General features: G+C 46.1%; 1 protein-coding gene across 1 annotated transcript in view; it reads left to right on the top strand.

Moving 5' to 3' along the window:
- Positions 1–26,427, top strand: part of LOC144139298 (uncharacterized) — a 63,950-nt gene that overhangs the window by 14,873 nt on the left and 22,650 nt on the right. Inside the window, exons 3-7 of the mRNA XM_077671691.1 lie at positions 2,491–2,640; positions 6,134–6,290; positions 13,969–14,134; positions 18,086–18,213; positions 25,289–25,433. Coding sequence (XP_077527817.1) covers positions 2,491–2,640; positions 6,134–6,290; positions 13,969–14,134; positions 18,086–18,213; positions 25,289–25,433 — 746 coding nt within the window. The remainder of the gene's footprint in view (positions 1–2,490; positions 2,641–6,133; positions 6,291–13,968; positions 14,135–18,085; positions 18,214–25,288; positions 25,434–26,427) is intronic.

The following is a 26,427-nucleotide window of genomic DNA, read 5'->3' as shown; positions in this document are numbered from 1 at the left end:
AGGTTAGCTGGAATGTAGACACCCAGGTTCTTAAAAGAATTGACGGACTCTGATAAATCGTTGTTCAAATAGTATACAGGGTACGTGTTAGCGCATAACTTTACATTTTCAAACATTTAGTTCCGTGAGCCATTCGTGACACCAGTTAGTTACGTTGACAAGGTCGGACTAAAGATGGTAGGTGTCGTTGTCAGTATTAATTTTGTGAAAGATAGCACAATCATTTTAAACAAATGCATGTTCGAAGATACGAGAGACCAAAAGTCGTTAATCTATATAAAAAACAGGACATGACCAAGAACCGATCCCTGCTAAACTCCAGAAGAAACAGGGCACACAAGAAAAATAAAATTGTTAGCAATAACGAATTGTGAACGGTTAAGAAGGAAATACTTGATACACCTAAAGGAGCCATGAAGAGAAAATACAACTTCGTTTGATTTGAAAGAACTAGGATTCAGTATCTCACTCAGCTCCATTACAGCCACAAAAGATGTTTTTTTAACGAAAACAAAGCAAGAATTATTTAAAAACTTTCAAATTTTGCGCCACAGTGACGTGTTATGAGCAAGAATGACGTCATACGGGCCAACAATAAAACATAATTTTCAGTGCGTTAACTGCACGTTAGCAATTAAGTGATGCGGCCAAATGGAACTAGAGGCCCCATTACAGACGTCCAGTCATGTGCCGTCGCGACAGGTGAGTTAGGCGGCCGCCAGTCGCACAAACAAGGTTCCGTGACGTCATAGAAAAGTTGCGGGAAATTGGCTAGGGGGTCGCGACTGCTTCACACGTTTTCTTTAATATCTCCGTTATTTGGTCGAAGATTGCGATGATATTGGTATCATTGTTATCCAGACTAAGCAGTCTTTCTAATAAACCCAACTTGTATTTTGTCTTCATGGCTCCTTTAAGCACGGTAATGTCAAGTTTAAGTCGGCTGAGCTTAAAACGTTGCGCACACGCCTTGTCGAAAGCTTTGGAAAAATGAAAAAAAAGTGCCATCAGCTTGATAATATTGGTCTAAAATGCAATGTCATTGTTTAGTAAACGACATATGTTGAGTCTCACACGAAAAAGTATTAACAGAATGGTCTTTATTATTTCGTTCAACAAAAATGAGGAAAATACAATGCTGACATATTTAATCCGAAATAAGAACGTTTCCTAAACGCGTTTTCTAAACTACGTTTTCTAAACGTAAGCAAAATCAGTGTCACTCTTCCAAGGTTACCGGGGTCATTAGGCGCGACAAGAGTGTTACCTGCGCATAAATCATATATTCATTACGGCATGTTTTGTTCGCTTGCGAGATAGAGTACCTAGTACGGAGTACTAGGTACTCTATCTCGCAAGCGAATTAGTAGAAATTAAAGTAGAAATAATATTAGTAGAAATTAAAGAAATGGGTGTGGGCAGGGCATGTAATGCGAAGGCAAGATAACCATTGGTCATTAAGGGCGACGGAGTGGATCCCTAGAGAAGGCAAGTGTAGCAGGGGGCAGCAGAAAGTTGGATGGGCAGCTGAGATCAAGAAGTTTGCAGGGATAAATTGGTCACAGTTGGCACAGGACCGGGGTAATTGGAGATCTATGGGCATTTGTTCTGCAGTGGCCGTAGATAGGCTGATGATAATGATGACAGGGAATCGGTGTACAATGAGTGTCACTGTTATCTATTTCTAAACGATTATTTTTGGCAACTTTGTGGCTCGACGCTCGTACGCAAATGCGCACGTCGACAACAACCGTTAAACCCTTGCCGTCGGCGGCTGACCAGGACTGCTTTCTAGGATATGAAATCTCTAAATTGATTGATTGATTGATTGATTGCAGGGTTTAACGCGCCGACGCAACGCTGGTGTATTGAGGTGCGCCGTAGTGGAGGGCTATGAATTAATTTTGACCACCTGGGGATATTTAACGTGCGCCGAAATCTATAACATACGGGCGCTTTTGCTTTACGTCTCCATCATAAAAGCAGTCGCCGCGGCCGGGAATAAAAATATATAAATTAAAACGTATTTGCTGCCAATACCAAGTTATTTGACAGCATTTTGCGGCCGCTAGAGATCGGGCTCTCGCAAAGGAAAAACACCTGTCGCCTGCGGGAATATCGCAGTAAATATTGTTGACGGTACGACATCTTCTTCAAAGGGTCCACGCAGTTTTGGCAAAGGCACCTTGTTTTCTCTCTCTCTCTCTCTCTCTCTCTCTCTCTATATATATATATATATATATATATATATATATATATATATATATATATATATATATATATATATATATATATATATATATATATATATATATATATATATATATATATATATATATATATCTGTGTACGTGTGCGTGCGTGCGTGTGTGCGTTTGTGAGTGCGTGCGTGTGTGTGTTGTCGGGCTCCCTATTTCTGTAGTCACTGTACTTGTTTTGAAATGCCCGCCTGGTGCTGCGACCTGATGTCGATTCTTCCCTCTTTCTCAGGCAACTTCACCCTGATCTGCGTCTTCGAGTACCTCAGCCCCGGGCTATGGAACAAAACAGACCAGTGCACGGACTACGTCTACATCCGTCTCTTCTCGTATACCGAGACGTCCAGCGAACCGATCACCTTCGTGAAGAAGAGTAAAACACGTGAGTGCACACGCTGGCTTCTCAGAGTGCTTCCTTCGGAAAACTCGCAGGAACTGACGCATTCTATATTCATGTGCGGTGTAATGTAAAACAGTTCTTCCGGAAATCAGAAAAAAGTATTAAAGAATTGGTAGAAGCAAAAACCGGTTATATGCGTTTTCTTTCAGACGTGGTTTTCGTAATTCACGTACCGCGAAGACGCGGAATAAGACGTATACAGCTATTCCGAAGAAGGAATTCACGGAAATGTAGAATGCCAACATATATAAGCAATGGGTTTAAACACATATGGGAGTGTGCGCTGGGCAGCTCGGACCTGGACGTGCAAACACCCCTGGTCGCAAGAGCTGCCACTGTCGCCGCCAGACTTCAACCGGCGGCCACCACGCACAGCTAAACCACAGGACTCGATAACAGTGTCTCTCTCTCTCTCTCTCTCTCTCTCTCTCTCTCTCTCTCTCTCTCTCTCTCTCTCTCTCTCTCTCTCTCTCTCTCTCTCTCTCTCTCTCTCTCTCTCTCTCTCTCTCTCTCTCTCTCTCTCTCGGTCTGTCTGCATATGTGCGCTTCAGTCGCACTAATTTCGTCCTTTTCGACAGTTTATCGTTTATGAAATATAGGGTTGGACGGAAACCCGTCTGGTCAGGAAAACACATGACAATAAAAACTGCCACTGACCAAGAATGTTAAAAATCCAAAGAAAGACGTTTCGGCTCCCGTACGGGCGCCGAAATGTCTTTCTTTGGATTTTTAACATTCTTGGTCAGTGCCAGTTTTTATTGTCAGTTTATCGTTTGTGCTGTTCTTCTGCACTGGGCGCTCTTTGCTCTATTGTTCTATACAAAGGTAAGCTGTAAATCTAGCATGAAAATGTGTATTTAAGGAATTCTTGTCAAATAGTTATGTCGCAGTTACGTGCGTTGCTAAATATAACTTCTATCATTATTATCAATTATAATTAACAATAATACGTCCCTTAATTCCAAGTAATAAGTGATTAGTTAATTTATTTACAAGTGTGTTCGTTGACGTGATAGCGGTGAAGGCTACCCCAAGTGACGTAGTTACATATTCAGGGACATAATTAGTGGGGCTGGCTCATGGAAACGCACGTATACATTACAAGGTAACCTAAAACACCCCGTGTTCGTGTTTCTGTATGCAAGTATGTATGTATGTATGTATGTATGTATGTATGTATGTATGTATGTGTTTGTGTATGTGTGTATGCGTGTATGTATGTTTTTGTTATTTCTGTCTTATTCAACGAGCCCCCTATTTCCCATTCTGATTCGCTGTATGTATGTATGCATGTATGTATGTATGTATGTACATATGTATGTATGTATGTATGTATGTATGTATGTATGTATGTATGTACATATGTATGTATGTATGCATGTATGTATGTATGTATCATCATCACCAGCCTATCTACGCGTACTGCAGGGCTGAGTCCTCTCCCATTAACCTCCAATTATTCCGGTCTTGTGATAACTGCGACCAATTTATCCCCGCAAAATTCTTTAGCTCGTCTGCCCACCGAACATTCTGTCGCAGCCTGCCACGCTTGCCTTCTCTTAATGACCAACGTTTATCTTGCCTTCACATTACATGCCCTGTCCACGTCCATTTCTTCTTCTGAACTTCTACTAATATGTCCTTAACACGCGTTAAGGACATATACATACTTACGCGAGGGAACAAACGTGTATGCATGTATTTATGTAATTTATGAAATACTATGCGTCGCGTATCATTTTGGAATTAGGGGCTTGTTGCACGAACATAGAAAAGCACAGTAAGGACGCCAAGGAAGTCCGCTTTTTCGCATGAAACGTTAATTTGAAAATTGTACGACAGCAATGAATGAATGAATGACTTTTTATTTCAGTGATTGTTGCAATTACGGCCGGTTTCCTCCGTCCATTAAGCGTGGGTGAACAGCTGGCCGCACCGCTCTTGTGGTGTTATCCAGAGCTAGACCTGCGGAGTTATATGTGGCCATTGCGTAGAGTATGGAAGCTAGGAAACGAAAACATTATATTCGCTTCAGGTGGCATGCCAAGCCAAAACCTTCAAATTATCACGCAGCTGCGCAACAGGCCCGGCTGCGTCATCTTCATCTTACTCGTCTATTCCTTTTGTGCGAACGCACTTGAGGCAAGTGAGGTTATCCAGCGCCACTCTTAACTTCGAAGTGATCAGGACCTCCTTCTAGAAGCTGGCTATTGTTGCGCGATACGCGGAAGAGTTCTACGCGTGCTTTCTGAAGACTGGTGGAGCTTAACGAAAATGCGCGACATAAATATAACGAAATAAGGTGCATGTCGAAGGTGATCAGTGTGGTAAAAATTTCACGCTTGCTGATTGATTGCAGGCTCTTTCGAGGAAATTTCTGTACGCGTGTTTTCACAATTTGTGGTAAGATGCTTTACAGCAAAACCGTAGCATGCTTGCTGTCCGTCATAAGTTCAGATTTGCCCGGAGTGTGGAACTAATGGACGATGCGCGGGCAAAGTTGCCAGTGCTTGGGTCTCCTGCAAGCGCTTAAAGCGTTGATGCGCATATCGTCCTGTATCCCGACAGAACTAAATATGCAACCAGTGTCAATTTGGTGGGGATAAGGGCATTTCAGAGTTGATAAGGCTACGGCTCCCATCATATCCGAAATGCAGCTGGGCGCGTAAGATCCGAAGCCAAACTTTTTCGTGAAGGTCGGCGTTAGCAAGAGAGAGTTTTAGTTGAGCGTTTTCGACCGTCCGCTCCGGTATCGGCGGCACGCTCAGTGCAACCGGAGCCAATGCCAATTCGCGGCCAAGCGCGCCATGGTATGCGCAATGGCGCGCCCACTTGCTATCGCAGCGGAGCGGACTGTGAAAAACGGTCAGCTAAAGCTCGCTAATCGCTCCCACTTGCTATCGCAGCGGAGCGGACTGTGAAAAACGGTCAGCTAAAGCTTGCTAATCGCTCCCAGTTGCTATCGCAGCGGAGCGGACTGTGACAAACGGTCAGCTAAAGCTTGCTAATCGCTCCCACTTGCTATCGCAGCGGAGCGGACTGTGAAAAACGGTCAGCTAAAGCTCGCTAATCGCTCCCACTTGCTATCGCAGCGGAGCGGATCGTGAAAAACGGTCAGCTAAAACTCGCCCATGGCGAGTTTTAGCTGACACTGCGCATGCGTGGCGCGCCTGGCCGCGAATTGGCAATTGCTCCGGTTGCACTGAGCGGGCCGCCGGTACCGGAGCGGACCGTCGAAAACGGCCAGCCAAAACTCTCTCACGTGTTACCCCAGCGCGCAAGCAAGAGTAATTGGAAGTTCTTTCCGTAATCACCGAGAGTGAGAGCACAACTGCCCAGTCGCGGGAAACGATCTTTTCTGACTTGTCCACGCAATGCCCGCGTTCAAAAGAGTTGATTGGGTATCACCGGCACTTGTGCAGCGTGCACCTGCCGAAGATGAAGCGACGCATCTTTCGCTCTCTTCCGTCTGCAGCCCCCGGCAAGTTCGCCGTAACGTACTACGACGACCACCAGGAGACGTGGGCGGACTATGACATCAAGCAGCCCAACAGGGTTGCGATAGCGATGCGAAGACACCCGCACGCGCGCTGGTTCGTCGGCATGTGGGGGACCACGTACATGAGACTCATGTGAGTGCGCTTTGCCTCGCCACTCGCCTACACCACCGGAGGCGACCGCGAAACGAAGAAAAAGCTCACCTTAGTTAACCCTGTAATGCGCCCAATGAATCATGTAACATACGCCATCTTTCGGATTTTTCTACTCGCTCCTGGGCCTTTCGACCTCCGAGAAAGGCCCACTAGTATCACTTCTGATACCTCTTAAGCGTTTTTCAAAAATCTATAGCTCGATAACTCCCCGCATTGAGTCCCAAATGCAGTTTGCAAGATGGATTCCTCCGTCGTAAGCGCTTCCGGTGGGTCTGCACCTACATTCAATGGGTGTATGATACACCTTTTTTACAGGGTGTATGATACATTATATACCCATTTTATTTTCATATATACCTACATGTAAATTGGTATATGCTACATTTATATACCTACGTTATCTATGTAGTTATATATATATATATATATATATATATATATATATATATATATATATATATATATATATATACACAGTGAAAGAGAAGACTAAAGGGTAACGAACGACATTTTCGTTCGTTACCCTTTAGTCTTCTCATATTTTTTACCGGCCCCATCGTACTTCATTCATACGCTATATATATATATATATATATATATATATATATATATATATATATATATATATATATATATATATATATATATATATATATTATATATATATATATGCGTTCTCTTTAGGCGTTTATGATACACTATGTAATTTTGAAACCCTGGGAGAAAAAAAATTTCTCTTGGCGTTTTTTTTTTGTTTCAGTCACAAACTACAATATAACAAAGGATTAGAATTTTTATCTATTGTTTTCAGTCGTTGGGCATTACAGGGTTAATCACGGAAGTCTCCCTGCGTTTTATCTGTCAGAGGGGAAGCATAATAACCACGCCCCCGCGAGGCCGTCGAAGGGCATCATTTCCAGCAATTCGCTTCGGCGCGCCCCATCGACGAACGGCGAAATGTGACGTCCAGCAGGTGCGGCGGCGCGGGCGTTAGCAGCAGTGTCGGCAAAAAAAAAGAGAAAGGCAGCGATTTCGGGTGAAGTGATTTCACTCCGGTCCAGTTCCAGTTCGAATAATTACACACCGAACCGGTTGGTGAACCGGTTTGCAAGCCTGAACGGTTTGCAAACCAGTTCGATAAGATTGAGCGTAAGTGCAAAAACAAACTCTAACTTTGTAGTTCAGAGGAACCATGACCGAAAATGCGAGGTTGGTTTATTCGAAAGATGGCTTTGTCCCCGTAGCGGTGACGTCGATCTTAATATCAACTTGAAACAGTTAGGCTAGATAGTCGCGAAAATAAATTGTTGCCGTTCACCAGGCACTTTCTTGCCCAGCCCTCATGACGTCACAGGGACATGTTTACGCGATTGGCCGCCGTCGACGAAAGACACTGCTAAAAATCGGGTCTGAGATTTACTGGCGTCTCGAATCTTGTTTTACAGCGCCTCTTGATTGCTAACATGAAGATAAAGGAGTACTGACGCGAAATTTTTGTGTCACGTTTTTTTTTCTTTGCTGCTATGGGTACTACGACAAGCTCACTAATAATAGAATAAAACGTTAGATTGTTGAACGCAGCAAAAATAATTACTTACAGCTCCGTTTATTCGTGTCAGTCTCGGTTTCGGAGAAGCGGACACCGAGGCAGCCGACATGGCGGGAAGGCGCACCGTGGCCCCACTATTCTCGTTGCACGCCAGCAGATTCCGGTATGGGTGTGCGTGCGCGCCAGACCAGCCCGACCGGCCGTAGTCGCACGTGACGTTAGTTCCACAAACTGTGACGTGTGCACAAGGCGAAAAAGCGCGCGCCAACAGCACCGCGGCCGCCTCGATACGTCACGGGAGCCCTGACGTCGGCCGTTTGGGTCGAAGCGCAGATGACGTCATGAACTGGCTCGATGGCGCGGATGAGCCTCCTCGTGCGCGCAAGGATTATATTTTGTTTTCAAAAATGTTCTACTGAACAGTTACTGTTTTAACTTCTGAGGTGGCGTCTTTACAAAGGAAGCTTTGTACATAATTATCCGAGCTTTGAAATTTCGTGTCAGTACTCCTCTGCAGCACTGATAAATCTGTTTTAACACGAAAGTGTTGTATTCCCGGACACACAAACATTTCGATGACGTCATATCCGTCACGTAAATGACGCCAGGACAATGAACACAGGAGGAACGCGGCTGGTTCTGCCGTCTAGGAGAGGTGAAGCGAAGTAGTGCATCATGATGCTAACAAGCGCCGACAGTTGGCGTAAGCTGCGTCGTAGCGACGCCGACGGGCGGATGGCGCGAACGCCGACTGATATTGGGCCTCCTCGATTATCAGTCCCGGATCGTCCGCGGACTGCCCGAGACGCGATCCGGCGCTCGATTTCCCCATGTATGGGACTCCCGGTCCGAACGCAGTCCTCGGACTGCCCGCGGACTGCACAGGACTGGTAAATCGAGGAGACTCATTATGCAAAGAGAAACGCCAGCGGGAAGCGGAACGCGTTCGCGGTTCAGGCTACGAATTCTGCCTTTCGCGTCGCGCAAGCAGAGCTCGTCGCAACGCAGCCGTACACGCAACGCAGGAGGACCAAGTGGTCTCACTTTTCCTGACGGGACCCGCTAGCAGGGCTTCGCTCGCCAAGCACACCGACAAGACAGCTGCCACCCCGCAAATCGGGCTCCTTTCGCTGCAGATTTTGCTGCACACTTCCCTTTCGTGCTTTACCGATTCCCATTGCAGAGGAGTCAACCACAGTTTTCTTCTACATCGCGTCCCCCCCAGAGGTTGGGTGGAGTAAATTCAATAATCGGTATCTTTCTTGGTGAAAACGTCCTGCGGGGCCGGAATGGCATAGAGCGAGTTACCAAACGCTACTGCTTTCAACCTTGTCCTTGAAAAGGACAACTTTCTAAAAAGGCTACTACTTTCAACCCTACAACCTTGTCCTCTTAAAAAGAAGGACAAGGTTTATTTTGCTTGCATTGTTGCTTTGAGGTCCCATGCAGAGCATGGAGTAGACGCAGCAGAGGAGTAGCCTCGACAACGAACATAGGCGACTTCGGTATGGGGCTGTTTTTCACGACCAGCAAAAGAAAACCCGCATTTTTATACCACTAACAATCACGATACGATTACGATAGTACTTCCTAATGCGATATTTGGGCGCAGCAGCAATGCGATGAGGCAGCACTCACTCGTGGGTTCTCTCGACGGCCGCTATGGTGAGCCTCCGTGGCGGCGGCGCGGAGTGCGTCTCAGAAAGGGACCGCGAACTGCGTCTTAAGCGAACGCACATCATAGTCACGCGCACCCCCCCCCCCCCCCCCTACGTTTTCGCCCCAGCGTCGTGCCGTCGAGCGCATCGTGGGGGCACAGCATACTGCCCCCTCCCCTCCCTCACCGCATACTTTCGGAGAGCGCTGGCTCGCGCCGCTATGGTGAACCACCCTCCCCTCCCGATTGTTATAATTAGGGATCAGCCCGGGGTTTATGCTCTGGACTCGCCGAACAAAAAACGACACACGGAACAAACACAATTTTTTAGTGAAAATTGGTTATCCCAGCGAGATAAACACAGTGAATAAATGTTCCAGGAAGGCGTTGACTTGCTACGTGTTTGTCTTGGCCCCAAGACTTTTTTGATAGCGCTATTCCCCCAAAATTCTATTTTTCGCACCTCTTCTGACCTCTTTCAGTCAAGAATAGAAGTTCAGTCAACTAAACGAAAATTTTGCTCACAAGTCCAGTAGAATCTCGATAAACAGAAATCGCTTAAACGAAATTGCCGCTTAAACGGAACAGTAGCCAGTAAGTTGGTTTTGTATTCAGATAAGGTAAAAAAAAACACTCGGTAATCGGAACTAAAATTTCCGCATCACCGCGTAAACGGAACCAGAAATAGAACTTCTTGTGAAACCATTGGCATGAGAATCAGCTTTTTGCGGTTCGGGCTGTTTCGTTCTTGATTTTCTTTTTTTCTTCCTCCATGATTTTTTTTTTTGCTCGTTGGCTTCGTAAGCTTCTTCTCCTTAGTGTTCAGCCGTGCTAGCGCAACAAATACAACATCGTAGTTCTTGTTCCAATCGTTCGGTCTCGATTCAAGACGCCGAGGTTACAGGGCTCAGGTCCTGCCGCATCGTTCGTGCCATCGTGGTGCTATTCGCGCTTCATTACCGCTTTGCCGTCTTCTAAATTCGGTGGCTCGTAAGCACTCGCGAAGTTGAGGCCTCTAGCCTCCGTGAAGATGCAGTTGCAAGGACTCGAACAAAAATAATTGACGCATTTTGTAGTACACAGCGAGTCATTGTTGCCAAATCAACTTTGGCAATGCTGTGTCTAAACCTCATGTAGTTTTCTTGCTTCCTCAAAAACTATCATCTACATTCACCTTCTATAGTGCTTAGAGTTCTATGAAATAGTATTAAGACTGGGTACGCACATAAATTTACACTTTCAGACATCTATCTCAGTAAACAGAGCTCCTGTTAAAGGGAACTAATTTTTTTGGTACGCAGATAAATTTGCACTTTCAGACATCTATCTCAGTAAACGGAACTCCTTTAAACGGAACTATTTTTTTTGGTACGCAGATAAATTTGCACTTTCAGACATCAATCTCAGTAAACGGAACACCTGTTAAACGGAACTATTTTTTTCGGTCCCTAGAAGTTCCGTTTATCGAGAGTCTACTGTAAATCAAGGCCATTTTCAGAACACGCATCAGAAAATGCAAAATTACCGTGGGGGGGGGGTGTCGGTAATTTTATGTCTAGTAGTAGAAGGTTAAAATCTGCACAGCCTGCTTTTTAAAGCTACCAAGAGCAAAACACCGCAGCAATCAGCGCAAATCTTGCCGCGCGCAGGCTGCAGGAACTTGTGCAGGGAAACGGCGGCTGTTCAGTGGCCGGGGGCAGCAGCGCCGCCTCTAGACCGGTTTTGTTTTGTGAGCGGTTGACCACCAGGGGATCCTTAACGTGCGCCGGAATCTCGTACACACGGGCGTTTTTTTGCTTTTTCGCTTCCATCAGAAAAGCGGCCGCTGCGGCCAAGAACCGAACTCGCGTTCTCGTGCTCAGCACTGGCGTTACAATGCGAGAGGCCGCCGTCGGGCTACTGAAAAACTTCTACTAGTAAACTGTAGTTAAGGTACCCCTACGCTCTCCTGCATGTGAATGTCATCTAGGATAAAGTCAAGCGTTTGACGAAAGCCCGTCTTGTCGGAAGGGTACATTTGAGAGAGAAAGAGGGCACCGACCAAGTAATGAAAAAGAAAAACTTAAAAGACGTTCCGGCTCCCGCACGGGAGCCTTGTTCACAATGACTTAAAAGACGTTTCGCTATTGTGAACAAGACTCCCGTGCCAGAGCCGAAACGTCTTTTGAGTTTTTCTTTTTCGTTACTTGGTCGGTGCCCTCTTTCTCTCTCAAATGTCATCTAGGATATGAAACTAGGCCAGTAGATAACGCGCAGACGACGCTTGTGCCAGGCGAGTGCCGCGATTCTGTTTCCTTTGCGGAATTCTCACGGTGCTGTAGGCGCCGCCGCAGTTGTGTTGCCCGGCGCCGTTGTGTCACGTCAACGAAGCGCCGTGCTGGATGAAAAAAAGCTGTGGTTGATTCATCTTTCATGGGAATCGGTAAAGCACGAAAGTGAAATGTGGAGCGAAATCTGGAGCGACGTCCTGCTAGCGGGTAGCTTCAGGACAGGCGCCACCACTTCGGTCCTGCTCCGTGGCGTATACGGCAGACGACTGCATTGGAGCTCAGCTTATGGAACGCGAGAGTTAGAATTTGTAGCTTGAACCGTGCACGCGCGAACGCGTTCCGCTGCCCGCAAGTTCTTCCCTTCGCATCAATTCAGGCTGCGTTCCAATTCGCGGACAGCTTGGTAGACAGTCTACGAAGCAGTCTAACTAGACGTCTAAAGGAACAAAATTGGAACCGCGTCGCGGTCGCAAACGCAACACCAGCGCAGACGACAGCGTCGTAGCAGACATGTTGAGTTGCGCAAGCCGCAAGTTTTGTAAGTAATATTAGCGTTGTTATTACAAACGTTACGTAATTTAAAAATTAAACAAAGTCGTTTTCATCACTAGTAAATTATACTAAATATTTAAATAAAAGAACAAGGGCTTTTGTTTTAACATTATTACACAAAAAGCTGGCGCTGGCGTCACTTATAAGTTTAGACAGGAAGGTAGCCTGCATCGTTGCTGACTTCGATGCTGTCTCTTCGAAGCAGTCTTCGTTGACTGGTTTGTTCGAATTGGAACGGGGCTTAACATGGCGTACTCTCCGCGAAGACGGCAACGAAGCTGTCTAAACGGTAAATTGGAACGCACCCTCAGTCGGCGTTCGCGCCATTTGCCCATCAGCGTCGCTACGACGCAGTTTACGCCAACGGTCGGCGCTTGTTAGAATCATGATGCACTATTTCGCTTCACCTCTTCAATGCGGCAGCACCATTCGCGTCAGTGAAACTTTTTAACACGAAAGTGTGTTATTCCCGGATACACGAAGATTTTGCTGACGTCATATCCATCACGGAAGTGACGCCAGTATAACGGAGCAAGCGGCCTGTAAAGAGTGCATCGCTGCACACAGGGTCTTCTTGCGAGGAAGCAACCTTTAGTACTAAAAAGTACGTTATGCTTAGGGTTGTTCGTTTGCGTGTTTTATATTTTAACAGGAAAGTATTTTATGCCGCGATACCCCAATATTTCGCTAACGTCATATCCGTCACGCAAATGACGCCAGTACACTTTGCCGAAGCGACCCGCCAGCAGGACGTCGCTCGCCAAGCACACCCACGAGACAGCTGCCGACCAGCAGATCACGCTCAGCTGCAGATTTCGCTGCATATTTCACTTGCATGTTTTAATGATTCCTATAACAGAGGAATCAACCACAGTTTTTTAAATGCAGAGCATTTCTTTAACTCACATGTAGCGTCGCCGTCCGTCCGCAACAGCTCAGCGCGCAGGCGCGCCCTCTCCCCCACTCCTCCTCTCCCGCGTCACGCTACCCTCCTCGCTCTCAACAACAGGTCCGCACCCCTCCCCTACACTATATAAAAAAAATATACTTACCGGCGCCTGGTTTCGATCCCACGACCCTGCGGGAGGAACGCAAGGTACATGGTGCTCTTCCCACTGCTCCACAAAGCCGACATAGAATCAAAGGATACGAACGCGCCTTATATCCTTGACTCATTCAAACTACGTCAAGAAGCTGCTGATACAACGCATTCACTACCTGTGGGCGGAACGCGAAGTACATGGTGCTCTTCCCACTGCGCCACAAAACCGACACAGAATCAAAGGGTACGAACGCGCCTTATATCCCTGACTCATTCAAACTACGTCAAGAAGCTGCTGATACAACGCATTCACCACCACCAACTCCCCAAACACTAAACGTTAACGCAATACACCCACCCCCTATGCGACGCATTTACTCGAGTCCCCCTCGCGGGGAGATGGTGTTTTTTTTTTTTTTTCTGGAGTTTCTCTTGTGTTCGTTGTGCTGGCGTCATTTCCGTGACGGATTTGACGTCATCAATATCTTGATGTATCCGGGAACACAACACTTTAGTGTTAAAATTGCGGGGCTCTCGAGGCCCCCGGACGTCGCACTCGAAGCTAACCCCTACCCCCAACTTTGCAGGGCCGCCTTGTTCAACGTTAGAAGTATGAAGACTGGGCTGCACGATGCGCTTCGCGCTTCCAGCTTCGGCGCCCGCCTGAGCATGGCCAACTTCTCGGGTTTCGCCATCATCCACTCTCCCATATACGACTCCAGGGTCATTCAAGTCAGTGAAGACTGGGGCAGTGTAAGTGCATGGAGCCTGGCCCTCGAGACGGCTGGTTGTTCGTTCACGCCGCGAGTCATATTGGCGGAGACAGAAAACGCGGCGTTGGCCAAGCGGCGTTCCAATCTTAGCCGCGGTATAGCAGATGCGGATGATGGTCATGCTAAGGATGAGCGAATGGCCAATGGTGTCTTTCGTCAAATGCTGCTCGTCCACATTGAGTGGGATGGACAGAGCCCTTTTCTCGACACTTGGTAGTCGTAGTGACTACGCCTGTGTGATTACTTAATGAGACTTTGATTGTAAAAGAGTTTTGTCCTGCCAGAAAAACGGGGGTTGCATTTTACCTCTCGCAGTAGCCCATGAATTGACAACAGACGGAGATTTTGTAGCGTTACAATTCTACTGTGAACTATTACAAATATACAGGATGTCCCAGCTATCACACACCGAGATTTTTAAAACGAGCATTGGCGTTATTCCAGGGAAACTTAGTGCACGATGTTTCCAGTAGAGTGTAGTAGCGCCCAGTAATTTTTGTTAATGGTAATTGATTAATTATTTTGTAAATAATTATCTAACTCGAGAAGTACTGTCCCAATCATTATAGTGACAATGAGGCACTTGTAGGTACCCAGGAGAGGAATCTAGCTGCGGTATTTTCAGCGACGATGTAATTGCGTACTCATTTATTCTCACTTATAAAGAAACCCCACGAAATATGAAAAATTCTACGAGGTGGCGCTCCCGCCTGCATCGTAAAGCCGTGCCCTTGAACAGCCTGCCTCTAAGTTACCCATAATGCAATAAAGACAAGAAAGAAAGAAGAAATCGCGACCGAGTTTGTGCCTTATCTGCCCCACGTGCCCCGCGAAACAAGTATACTAGAGAGGAAAGTCCACCTGGGAATATATGTCGCCTTAGGGTGCATGTTTATGGACTAAAGGGAAGACCACAGCTGATAGCTTGGCATGTCTATCGGGTTCTTAAGCGTTGTTATGATTCGGCCCGCCACCGTGCTTTCCTGCAACACTCATCGGCTGTGCGGCGGAGCCTCCGTGGCGTGCTGACGCAACAAGCCCCATTGTGTCGGTGACTCAGGTTTTCACGTTTTGGCAAGCCTGGATCAGACGTCTCGCTTTCGGCGCGTTTCAATCTTCGCACTTCCCGGCGAGGCACGTCTCAACGCGTCCCGAGGACACAGAGGCCCCGCGTCCGCAGCGAAGTCTCCCTCTCTCCCCTCTCTGGGATTCAGCGTGCGCCGCTTCTACCAACTGCTCACGAACTCTGGAAAGAGCGTTGTGTGTGTCTGTGACGTTCGTGGCGTGTGCACAATCTAAAAGGAACGCTGTTCTCACCATTGGTGCTTTTGGGTATAAATAGGCCCCGCCTAAGCGCTGTATTTTCATTCCTGTTTGAGCAGTGAATCATTGCTGTCACTCTGCTCGAGTCCTGTACTGTTACCTCACCCGTCCTGGCGTTGTTTTTGGGCTTCGGCTCACCTCTCGCTATGAAGTAAACAGTTACGTTAGCCTGCGGCTTCTGGGCTTCTTCGCGGCTGCAACAGCGGCCGGCCGCTCGCTTCACACCACGGTACCACACGTATGTCGGAGGCGCCGGAGCTCGGCTCAGGTCGGCCTTCCCGTTCGCTACAGCGTCTTGTCGGGTTTGCTTTTTTACTATGCAATGCTATGTCTACGACGAAGCCGATCAGACCGAAAAGGCCGAAACTCGCTTGTGTTCTCTCATCTCACTTGTAAACTTGAAACTCGCTCCATTTGATCATGCTAAGATAGCTGTGCTTAAGCAAACGGGGGGCGTAGTGCCGGCAAGCGACATCAGTACATATTCACATAAGTACAAGCCCACAATGTAGACACGTTAGTTCGTGGTAAGGAGAGAGTGCTTCCTGGTTCTTTTCTGCAGTAGCAGTACACATTTTAATAGCACCCGGGATGAGCAGGTAATTTACCGCCGCGAAGGTTGTAGCAGACAGTTTGTTACCAGAAAATGAACGAAAACACCGCGAAGGCGAGGTTCTCGCTTTCGTAGGTACGCACATAAACTCCCCTGAGCATTTCAAACAATTTATTAGTTGAAATGATGGAAAAACAAGTCTTTATAGAGTCACTACCGAAATTTGGCATTATTGTTAACTACCATCTTGGTCTGCCGAACAGTTGCCATAACCATTCCAGTCGACTCTCAGTAAAAAATCACACTTTATTCATTTCTTTAGCGTTAAAACAGCGTGCTTCATTTTATAATTAAGATATTTCGCAATCTTTGATTTTTTGTGGCATTGTATTTGAATTTACGGCCTCAAAAACGTTTCAATCCAAGCCAATGATGACACTAAGGCGAACGCGTGGTATAATGGTGGCCCATGACGACACAGACAACCTTGATGTGAGCCGCTTAGACGCTAGCGCCAGATTCTTCCCTTGTGTATACGGTAAGAAACAATATTCCGCGAAACTTCCTGTAGCTGCCCGTTCCATGTCGATATCAAGGTGACGAACTGTCTGTTTGGGCGTCTGACATGCAAAGCAGCTGTTTTTCGATCAGCTTATTTGACGGCGCTGGTTTATGATGCGGGTGCGAGCGCAGTCACGTGGTATTTTCCATAGTTCGCAGGGTTTCATTATCAGGCAGAATAACTTAGTCGGCAATTATTTCGTCACTGAAAATACCAGTTAGATTCCGCTCGTTAGTGCGTACAAGTGCCTCATTGACAGTGTAATGATAAGGACAGTATTTCCCGAGTTAGATAATAATTTCAATTAATACAATATAAATAACAAAAAATTATTGACCGCTACTCTACAGTTTTGGAAACGCAAAAAATGCACAAGGTATTATTCGAGAAATGCCAATGCTCTTTTTTAAAATGTTGGTGCATGATAGCTGGGACACCCCGTATTTGAAGTTTGAGGAGTAATAGTAGCCTTGTGAGGGGTCAAGTGGCATATAACTTTTGTCGGAAAATATCTTGGTAATGCAAGAACTCCAGATGTTTCCTGTAATCATACTCCTCACGTAGACGGCCATGTCCGGACAGTTCTGAAGCGTTTAGAACCCCTCAGCGAACTAACAATGACGAGTAAATGAAAGTCAGAGTTTCTATAGAATCGTCTCGCGGCCAATTCGTATACAGTGTGTTGCGACGATAACTGGAACACTTTAAAAAATTTTCCTGAGCGATCCGCCGTTCTGTTCGCGCTCAAACTTTACAAAAAGGTCGCATTTTGTGGTCTATTTCGTTTGACACCGGGAACAACAACGGTAGTTACCTGTTTATTCTGAAAATAAATAAAAACGATTTTCGCCTATGGGAAAATGGCGGCGATTTGGACGTGCGAGCCGGAAAACCGGGTTTTCTCATCGTCTGTTAGCTCATTTCTAGGTGCATTTTCTGATCGTCTGCTGCACCATTTGGCTCCGTACGTGAATCCCAAACATGCGTTTCACTCTGCAGATGGTTCCGTCGTTCCAACATCAACTTGCGCTGGCTCGCACGTCCAAATCAGCGGCCATTTTCCCATAGGCGAAAATCGTTTTTATGTATTTTCAGAATAAACAGGTAAGTACCGTTGTTGTTCCCGGTGTCAAACAAAATAGACCACAAAATGCGACCTTTGTGTGAAGTTTGAGCGCGTACAGAGCGGCGGATCGCTCAGGAAAAATTTTTAAAGTGTTCCAAGTATCGTCGCAACACCCTGCATATAATTCTTTTGGGGGTTGTGTTTGTTATTTAAAAAAGAATTATAGTTGTTTTGTGCTGGTAAGTAGCGATAGAGTTGGCTTTGCCGCGAGGCTTTCCATTGCAGAATTGCGGATAGGAAACAAAAAGCACTTAAGTCTAGCCATAAACTAGTCCGATGTAAATACACAAAGACGGCTTCCGACACCAAAAGCGGGGGCGTTACAGCTGGCTCAAGTGCATGTCATTCTGTATTTTCGTCTCTGCAGATATTTCGAACCGACAGGTTCAGCCCTGCGGTCCTGGAACCCAACTGGTTCTTCCTGCACACGGCCAGTATAAGGTCGTTGCCTCCTTTGACTGCTAACCGGGAGGACATGACCAGACAAGTCATGGGGTGAGTTCCTTATGGCAAAACTTGAAACCACTACGTGAGGTAAGATGCGCTGAAAGCAATGAGAACTTGGCTTTCGCCAGGCTGTTTCATTGTTAGAATAACCTCCTACAAGATCCCGAGAACACCTTGCGCTGGTTTCTGACCACGTGGAACGAAGAGGAGGAGAGTGGATTTTGACTCGTGTAAATATGTATATATTGTCACGTAGCCAAAGACGACGCAGCTGTCTTTGAAGCAGCCCGTGACGAAGCACCCCGCGAGCCAGAGGCTCGCGGGGTGCTTCGGACGGCATAGAAGTTCCCAAAGCCTGCTGTACTTCTTCTAGGCTGTTCACATTCGTTGGGAACGCTCTCCCTATCAGAAGAGATAACACATGCGGCAAGGAAGGAAAGAATGGAACACGCGCCTCCCTTGGCACAGAGACAACAGCGATAACACAGGCCGGCGCAGCCAGGCGGCAAAAGGCCAAGCACAAATAAATATATATATATATATATATATATATATATATATATATATATATATATATATATATATATATATATATATATATATATATATATATATATATATATATATATATATATATATATACCGTAGAGCGAACAGACGAACGGGTAACAAACAAACTTTATTGACGTTTCGGCCTGGGACAGGCCTTCGTCAGAATAAAACCCAAGCGCATGAGCATAAGCTTTAAAGGCTTCAAGGGCCAATCACAGCAAAGAGGGTTGCACGTGCTGCGTGGTACGTCAGAACAACTGATAAATCTTTAAAAATGATGTGCCATGCAATAGCAAAACATAACTCGTATTCACATTGACATGTCATTCATGGCTGTAGCGAACAAAACAGAAACAGAAAAATGGGAGAGAGGGTGCAGTACAACAGAACCAGCATCCAATTACGGTGCAAAGTAGAAAGAGAGCAACCGCGACATTCGGCCAATGCGTCACTGTTACACAATATAAGGTGGGGCCAAAGAAACTGATAATAGAGTAAAAACGTTAAAACTATACCAGTGAAACTGCGAGCACGCGCGCATTATCATACACGAATGCCCATGCACAAAGATGTGTAATCAAGATGTGAAAGTTCACACAGACGACTATGAGTGCGCCAAAAAGGTCAGCGCGCCGATGTTTTCGTTTAAGCCTGATGTCATGGATTTGAATTTATGAATAAGATAAGATTCTCTGACTTCTCTATCATTGTGCGAACGGAAACCGGATTCAAGAATTGTCACTTTAATTTTATCAAACGAATGGCCAACTGCGTTTATATGTTTGGATAACGGCAGATTGGGAAGGGTCCTAATGTGTGACTTATGATTGTTGAAACGTAGTCTGAAAGAGTTGGCGGTCTGGCCAATGTACTCAAGTCGGCATTGCGCGCATTCTAGCAGATAAATAGCATTTTCTGTGTCACAAGTGAAATTTCCTTTGATATTAAGCTTAAAATTTGAAGCTGTACTAGTGGCTGTTGTGGTGGTCGTCATATGGGGGCAACTTTGGCATCGCGGTTTTTGGCAGGGCCGACAACCGATGTAAGATGGGCGAGTGGTTTTAGATGAAGTGAGTGAATCTCGTAGGTTCGTGGAACGCCGATAGACTACGCGGGGCGGATGCGGAAAAACGCGTTGAAGTTTTTGGCTTTGCATGAGAATATTATGGTGTTTTTTAAGAATTGAAGTAACTTTTGGGGCTGACGCTGAATAACTTAGAATCAGATTAGTAGTTGGTTGGGCAAGAGGCGGCCTGGTTGGGAGCAATAGTTCGTTCCGATCAAGTTTGCTAACGCGTTTTACTGCGTCATCAATAATCTGTGCCGGGTACTTCTGCTTTGTAAGGGAGTCACGGAGTACTGCGCAGTTTTGGTTAAAGTCGGCTTCTTGCGAGCATACTCTTTTGAAGCGAACCGCCTGACTGTAAGGTATGCTGGTCTTGTTATGCTTTACGTGGCTGCTTTCAAAGTGTAAATATTGATGGCGATCTGTGGGCTTTCTGTAAAACTTTGTGGTTAATTTTCCGTCATGCAATGACACTGAGACGTCAAGAAAGTTGATTCTTTCAGCCGAATATTGGAGGAAAAAGAAATTTGTGGGTGGCAGTTGTTGAAATCTCTAATGAATGAAAGAAGTTCTTGTTCGCCGTGCTGCCAGATCAGAAAAATATCATCGATAAGGCGTTTGTAATAGAAAGGTTTAAGAGAACGTTTGTCGAGAAATGCGGTTTCGAGAGAGCACATGAAAATGTTAGCGTAGCTTGGTCCGACCCTCGTGCCCATTGACGTTCCGTTGATTTGAACATAGTGAATATCATCAAATTCAGAGTTATTAAGCTCTAGAAATAGTTTAAATTATATATATATATATATATATATATATATATATATATATATATATATATATATATATATATATATATATATATATATATATATATATATATATATATATATATATATATATATGGGAGTAAGGGTTAATGGAGAATACCTCAGTAACTTCAGATTTGCTGACGATGTTGCCTTGCTAAGTAACTCGGGGGACGAATTGCAAAGCATGCTTTCCGCACTGGGCGAACAGAGTACAACCGTGGGCCTGAAAATTAATATGCAGAAAACTAAAGTAATGATCAATAACCTCGGGACAGCACAGCAGTTTGAGATAGATGGCGAGGCAGTGGAAGTGGTAAGCGAATATATATACTTAGGCCAAGTTGTGACCCCAGATCCCAACCATGAGGCAGAGATAATTAGAAGGATCAGAATGGGGTGGGGTGCATATGGAAGACATTCTCAGATAATGAATAGCAGCCTGCCATTGTCGCTGAAGAAGAAAGTGTATGACAGCTGCATCTTACCGGTACTCACCTACGGGGCAGAAACATGGAGGCTCACTAAGAGGGTTCAACTTAAATTGAGAACGACTCAGCGGGCAATGGAGCGGAAAATGATAGGTGTAAAATTAAGGGACAAGAAGAGAGCGGAGTGGGTCAGGGAGCAAACTGGTGTTAAAGACATATTAGTAGAAATTAAGAAGAAGAAATGGACGTGGGCAGGGCATGTAATGCGAAGGCAAGATAACCGCTGGTCATTAAGGGTAACAGAGTGGATCCCTAGAGAAGGCAAGCGTTGCAGGGGGCGGCAGAAAGTTAGATGGGCAGATGAGATCAAGAAGTTTGCGGGGATAAATTGGTCACAGTTGGCACAGGACCGAGGTAATTGGAGAATAATGGGAGAGGCCTTTGCCCTGCAGTGGGCGTAGATAGGCTGGTGATGATATATATATATATATATATATAAGAGTTGGCAGTCAAGAAAACCTCGGACAGCAAAGGGGAGGATGTGGTAGGTCATTGAAACAGATAAAGAATTTGGAAAGAAAGACTGAAAGTGGAGAAAAAATGCCTGCCAGGTGGGATCCGAACCCACGACCTCCATAAAATACCGGTCTGGTGCGATAACCACTACGCTACCGGCGAAGCGATTTTCCCCTCCACTTTCTGGGGTATTTATGTTTAGGTATTTTTGTTTCCTGTGCTTGGGGGTGGTAGCCAGCGCCACTCGGACTACTCGGGGTGAAGGGGACCTTCTTTTTAAACCCCGGACCGTGACTCGAGTGTCTACGACATATCGAGAGTGGTCGACCATCGTTGAACCCTCTTAAGCTTCCTATGGCACCAAGACTGCCAGAACAGAGGCCCTCGCTATGCATGTAGCGAATCAGAATAGCAAATGAGGGGCTCGTTGAAAATAACAGAGAAATAAGAGTTGGCAGTCAAAACAACCTCGGCAAAGCAAGGGGGAGGATGTGGTGGGTCATTGAAACAAATAAAGAATTTGGAAAGAAAGAAAGAAAGTGGAGAAACAATGCCCGCCAGGTGGGATCCGAACCCACGACCTCCAGAATACCGGTCTGGTGCGATAACCACTACCCTACCGGCGGGGCGATTTTCCCCTCCCCTTTCTGGGGTATTTTCCCCTCCATTTTCTGAAGCACCACATCCTTCCCTTGCTTTCCGAGGTTTTCTTGACTGATAACTCTTATTTCTGTGTTATTTTCAACGAGCCCCTCATTTCCTATTCTGATTCGCTACATACATAGCGAGGGCCTCTGTTCTGGCAGTCTTCGTGCCATAGGACGTTTAAGAGGGTTCAACGCTGGTCGACCAATCTCGACATGTCGTAGACACTCGAGTCACGACCCGGGGGTTAAAAAGAAGGTCCCCTTCACTCCGAGTAGTCCGAGTGGCGCTGGCTACCACCCCCAAGCACAGGAGATAAAAAATACCTAAACATAAATACCCCAGAAAGTGGAGGGGAAAACCGCCCCGCTGGTAGCGTAGTGGTTATCGCACCAGACCGGTATTCTGGAGGTCGTGGGTTCGGATCCCACCTGGCGGGCATTCTTTCTCCACTTTCTTTCTTTCTTTCCAAATTCTTTATCTGTTTCAATGACCTACCACATCCTCCCCCTTGCTTTCCGAGGTTTTGAGATTTTCTTGACACTGCCAACCCTTATTTTCTGTCTATATATATATATATATATATTGTAAGGCGCGCGCCAGGAGTCTTGGGAAACGTCTTTATTAGGCGAGGCTTGTCCTACGTGACAGGGAGCGAGCCCCAGAGAGCAACCAAGACGGGCGTTGATGATGATAGACAACTGTTGACGATGATGAAGCATGATTGCATGTGAAAGACAGGCCTCAGGATTACGAGTCCACTGGCGCATACCCTTGTGCTAGTACTTGGCACATAGCGTTTGTGTACAACTACCGGGGGGATTGTCCGGACACTTATTCCTCTGGTGTCCGTGCGCTAACCAGCGCTAACTATATATATATATATATATATATATATATATATATATATATATATATATATCGTTGAGACTAAAAAAACTAGGAGCGAAGACGGCCTTTATCCGACAAGCGCCGTAAATGCTTACATCTAGAAATGCTAAAACAGGCCAAGGATATATTATCACAAACGTTTGGTGAATGTTACCTAAAGTAACGTAACTACAACGTAACTGCCTTGTCCCAATGGTCTGGTAATTATAACGAGGTGGCCTTAATATTGTAGCAGAATGTGCAACGCACGCGCGAAAATCAAGCCCTACTAGAGCCGATAATGCTGCGGAGGCACCAGTATGCTACAATGTTTTCAGAATAAATGCAAGTCAAGCAGTAAGACGCCACGTATCGAAGTGCAGCTAGCGATCGCGGAGGCGCCTTAGCGCCGCTGCCCAAATAGCGCGCGCACGTGCGCGCACGTGTATGTGTGAGTGTATAGAGATGAGTAAGGAGGGTGCGGTGGGGAACAACGAACAAAGGAAACTCGGAAGCAGAGTCCGCTTGTTGGTTTATGCGCGTAACGGCAACATATGTCTTGCATATACGTTTACAGCACATGAACGCTATGTTTTCGCGCAGTGCACGTACGTGCTTTTCGCTGGTACATTGTTTATAAAACCCCAGTTAATCTTGGGCATAAACGGTTTCGTATATAGTAACAAACACTTCACGCAGTACCTAATATTAACGTAAGGAATAGAAACCCCCTGTGCTGGTTGCAGTTCAAAAATATTCTGGCGGAACTCTCTAGCCTACGCCACAGTCACTGCTTTGTGGTTCTCGGTCGCGTAAAGCAAATTCATGCTCTGATGCTTGAACCAACAGCACGGGAAGTTGGAAAACAAACTTGCAGTCATGTGCGAACAACAACTTGCAAGCTAAATTGCCGAAAAGGCAAGCGCCGCTACCGTGCGATCGTTTCCAATGCTTCCGACAACCCGCGCGGCCGAAGGGTGTGCTCTTTTGACGCCATGACGGGCGCAACCTATCAGAGGCGTCAAAGACGAAGAGCGGGCGTCTTTCAAACGGGACCGCGGGTTTTGCAAGATAAATGCCGGTTCGACTCACTTTGCGGTAAAATTCAATGCGATATACGGAGTCACCGTGCAAGAAACTATATAAACGCGCCTCTAACTCAATTTTTAAAGACGATAGCCTTTCTTGGGCTACTTAAACCCATAAATTTTGGTCTGTCTGTCTGTATGTCTGTCTGTCTATCCGTCTGTCTCTCTGTGACTGGATTCAGCCACCCGGCCGAAGTAAAACAATGCCTGCGCAAAAGCCTTATATAGTCACAGCTGAATGTGCCCGTCTAAGTCCGGTGTAATGTTCATACTTGTCAATATTGTTGAAGAACGACAAGACATTATGCTTATAAAGACAACAAATGAATGCAGAAGTGATATTTCCAGCGTTCCTTTATAAAAAATCGTACATGTTTGATTTTAGCGAAATTAAATACTTCATCAACTGAAGAAAGAAATATCACTCCGCCGTCGCCTGCTGTCGCCCGCGCCATATAGCTTCTGGCGGCATTTGAAGAAATGAAGTGGCGAGAGTTACGAAAGGTTCCACTAGATAAGTTCCACGTTCTGCTTGGTACGCACGTGAACTAGGGAAACGCGGTTCTATAAACGTTGCATTAGGGCGCCTCGATTCACACGCGTCTTCGCCGTAAGGCAGCGTTGGCATCGAGACACCCGGTTTGGAGCAGTGGAACGCGGGAAATTTAAAATTATTTAAGCAAACCTTTGGCGTCTTTACCTTGGTGGGAGCGCGACGCAACAGGAACAACACGGGAGGTGAGCGGGAAAGCGAAGGGGGGCATTTACTTGGCAAAAGTCGATAAATACTATCGTCTTTTGACGACATTTGCAACGAAAGGAGCAGGTACGCGGCCAAATTTTTTTTTTTTTGGAAAGCGTTTCATCTTCCCTTTAAAAAAAGATGGTTTAAAACATAAAACACAAAGCGTGTGCTGGGTTGTCTAGTTCCTCTGTTTCATTACGTTGGTTGTCTGTCGAAATGGGGAACAGGCATTTCGTAAATACCCCTGAACCTTCGAATAAAAACCTTCAAAACCATCCCAAACCTCCTCAACAATTAGTCGAACGGCAGAACCGCCTTGTGAGCCGATTCGGTGTCCCTCTTCTTAGGCACTAGCCTTGTCAAAGAGTCGGCTGATGTGCGCGGGGCGTGCCTTTGACACGCAGGAATGCCGACCTGATGGGCGTGGCCACGAGCAACACAACCTACGAGGACAACCGGCTTCTCAGGCGGGGGTCGACCTACAGCGAGTACAAGCAGGCCTCTCCGCCCAACCCGATCCGGGCTGCGCATCCGAAGGCGCGGGGAATGGTTAGTTTCACAACCTGGTCTCCACAAGAGCTGCTTCAAGGGACCTTGCAACACTTTCGATAAACACTTTCACTCTTTCTGTCACGTCCCGAAGCACTGCGAAAGCTACAGTCATCACCAGCACGGAGCGGTATTGCAGCATTTGCTCGTCGCAACCGGTTGCGCCTTCCATTTCTGCTTTGTTTTTGTGGCTTTATTTTTAAAGTTGATATCGAAAAGCGTTCATTGCTGCAACTGAAGGGAAACCGGCCAACAGCAGCTGCATGGCCTCAGTGACGTAATTCGGGCCGTTGAAGAACGTCAAGACCGGGAAAGAGAAAAATCTTTCGAGGGAGTCTCCAAGTTACCTGATGAGCATGAAACAGTAATTTTTTTCGGTTGGGTACTTTGCGACCTCTTAATCTAAGTACTAGGTGTGTTGGGTGACTACGTTCTGCAAGTATTTAGGATTTCAAAAAGTTGAAAAAAAATGTTACAGGGTCCCTTTCAGATGAGTGCACGTGTAGCTCTGCTTGGGAGGACGTTTAGTTCACTGATAGGTAGATGCATGGCACTTCGTGCAGAATCCACAACAGTAATTCGACGGGCTGACCGGCTGCGTCTCGCAAAGAAACGAGCCTAGATGCTATCAAACCACAAATTCTTTGCAAAAACGACGCTTTGAATAGAACTGAGAAAGGGCGTGTTAGCAAATATAGAAAACTATAACAGCAAACTACGAGTTCGTCGGAGCTTTTCTTACGATGCATTGATAGCGAAAGCTTGAGTGTCCAGCAGCACAACTTTACCTATTGAGCATTTTTTTTTTGTTACTGTGACACACTGCGCAGCATCAGCAGCATCGCGAAGCAAAGATCACATTTAGCGTGGACACATCTCATCTGGTCGACACAGGGAGTCACGACGCTGAAACGATCCCTTCCATGCTCTAATACCGACAGCTTGTCCGGCCAAAATTCTCGGGAAAATTTGATGGCATTTTTGGCCCGTGACG

Source organism: Haemaphysalis longicornis, unplaced genomic scaffold, assembly GCF_048455015.1.
Source record: "Haemaphysalis longicornis isolate Haplotype H1 unplaced genomic scaffold, Haemaphysalis longicornis Haplotype H1 scaffold_5, whole genome shotgun sequence".
Classification (NCBI taxonomy): Eukaryota; Metazoa; Arthropoda; class Arachnida; order Ixodida; family Ixodidae; genus Haemaphysalis; species Haemaphysalis longicornis.
Note: the sequence above shows the minus strand (reverse complement) of the source record. Positions and strands in the feature narration are given on the sequence as shown.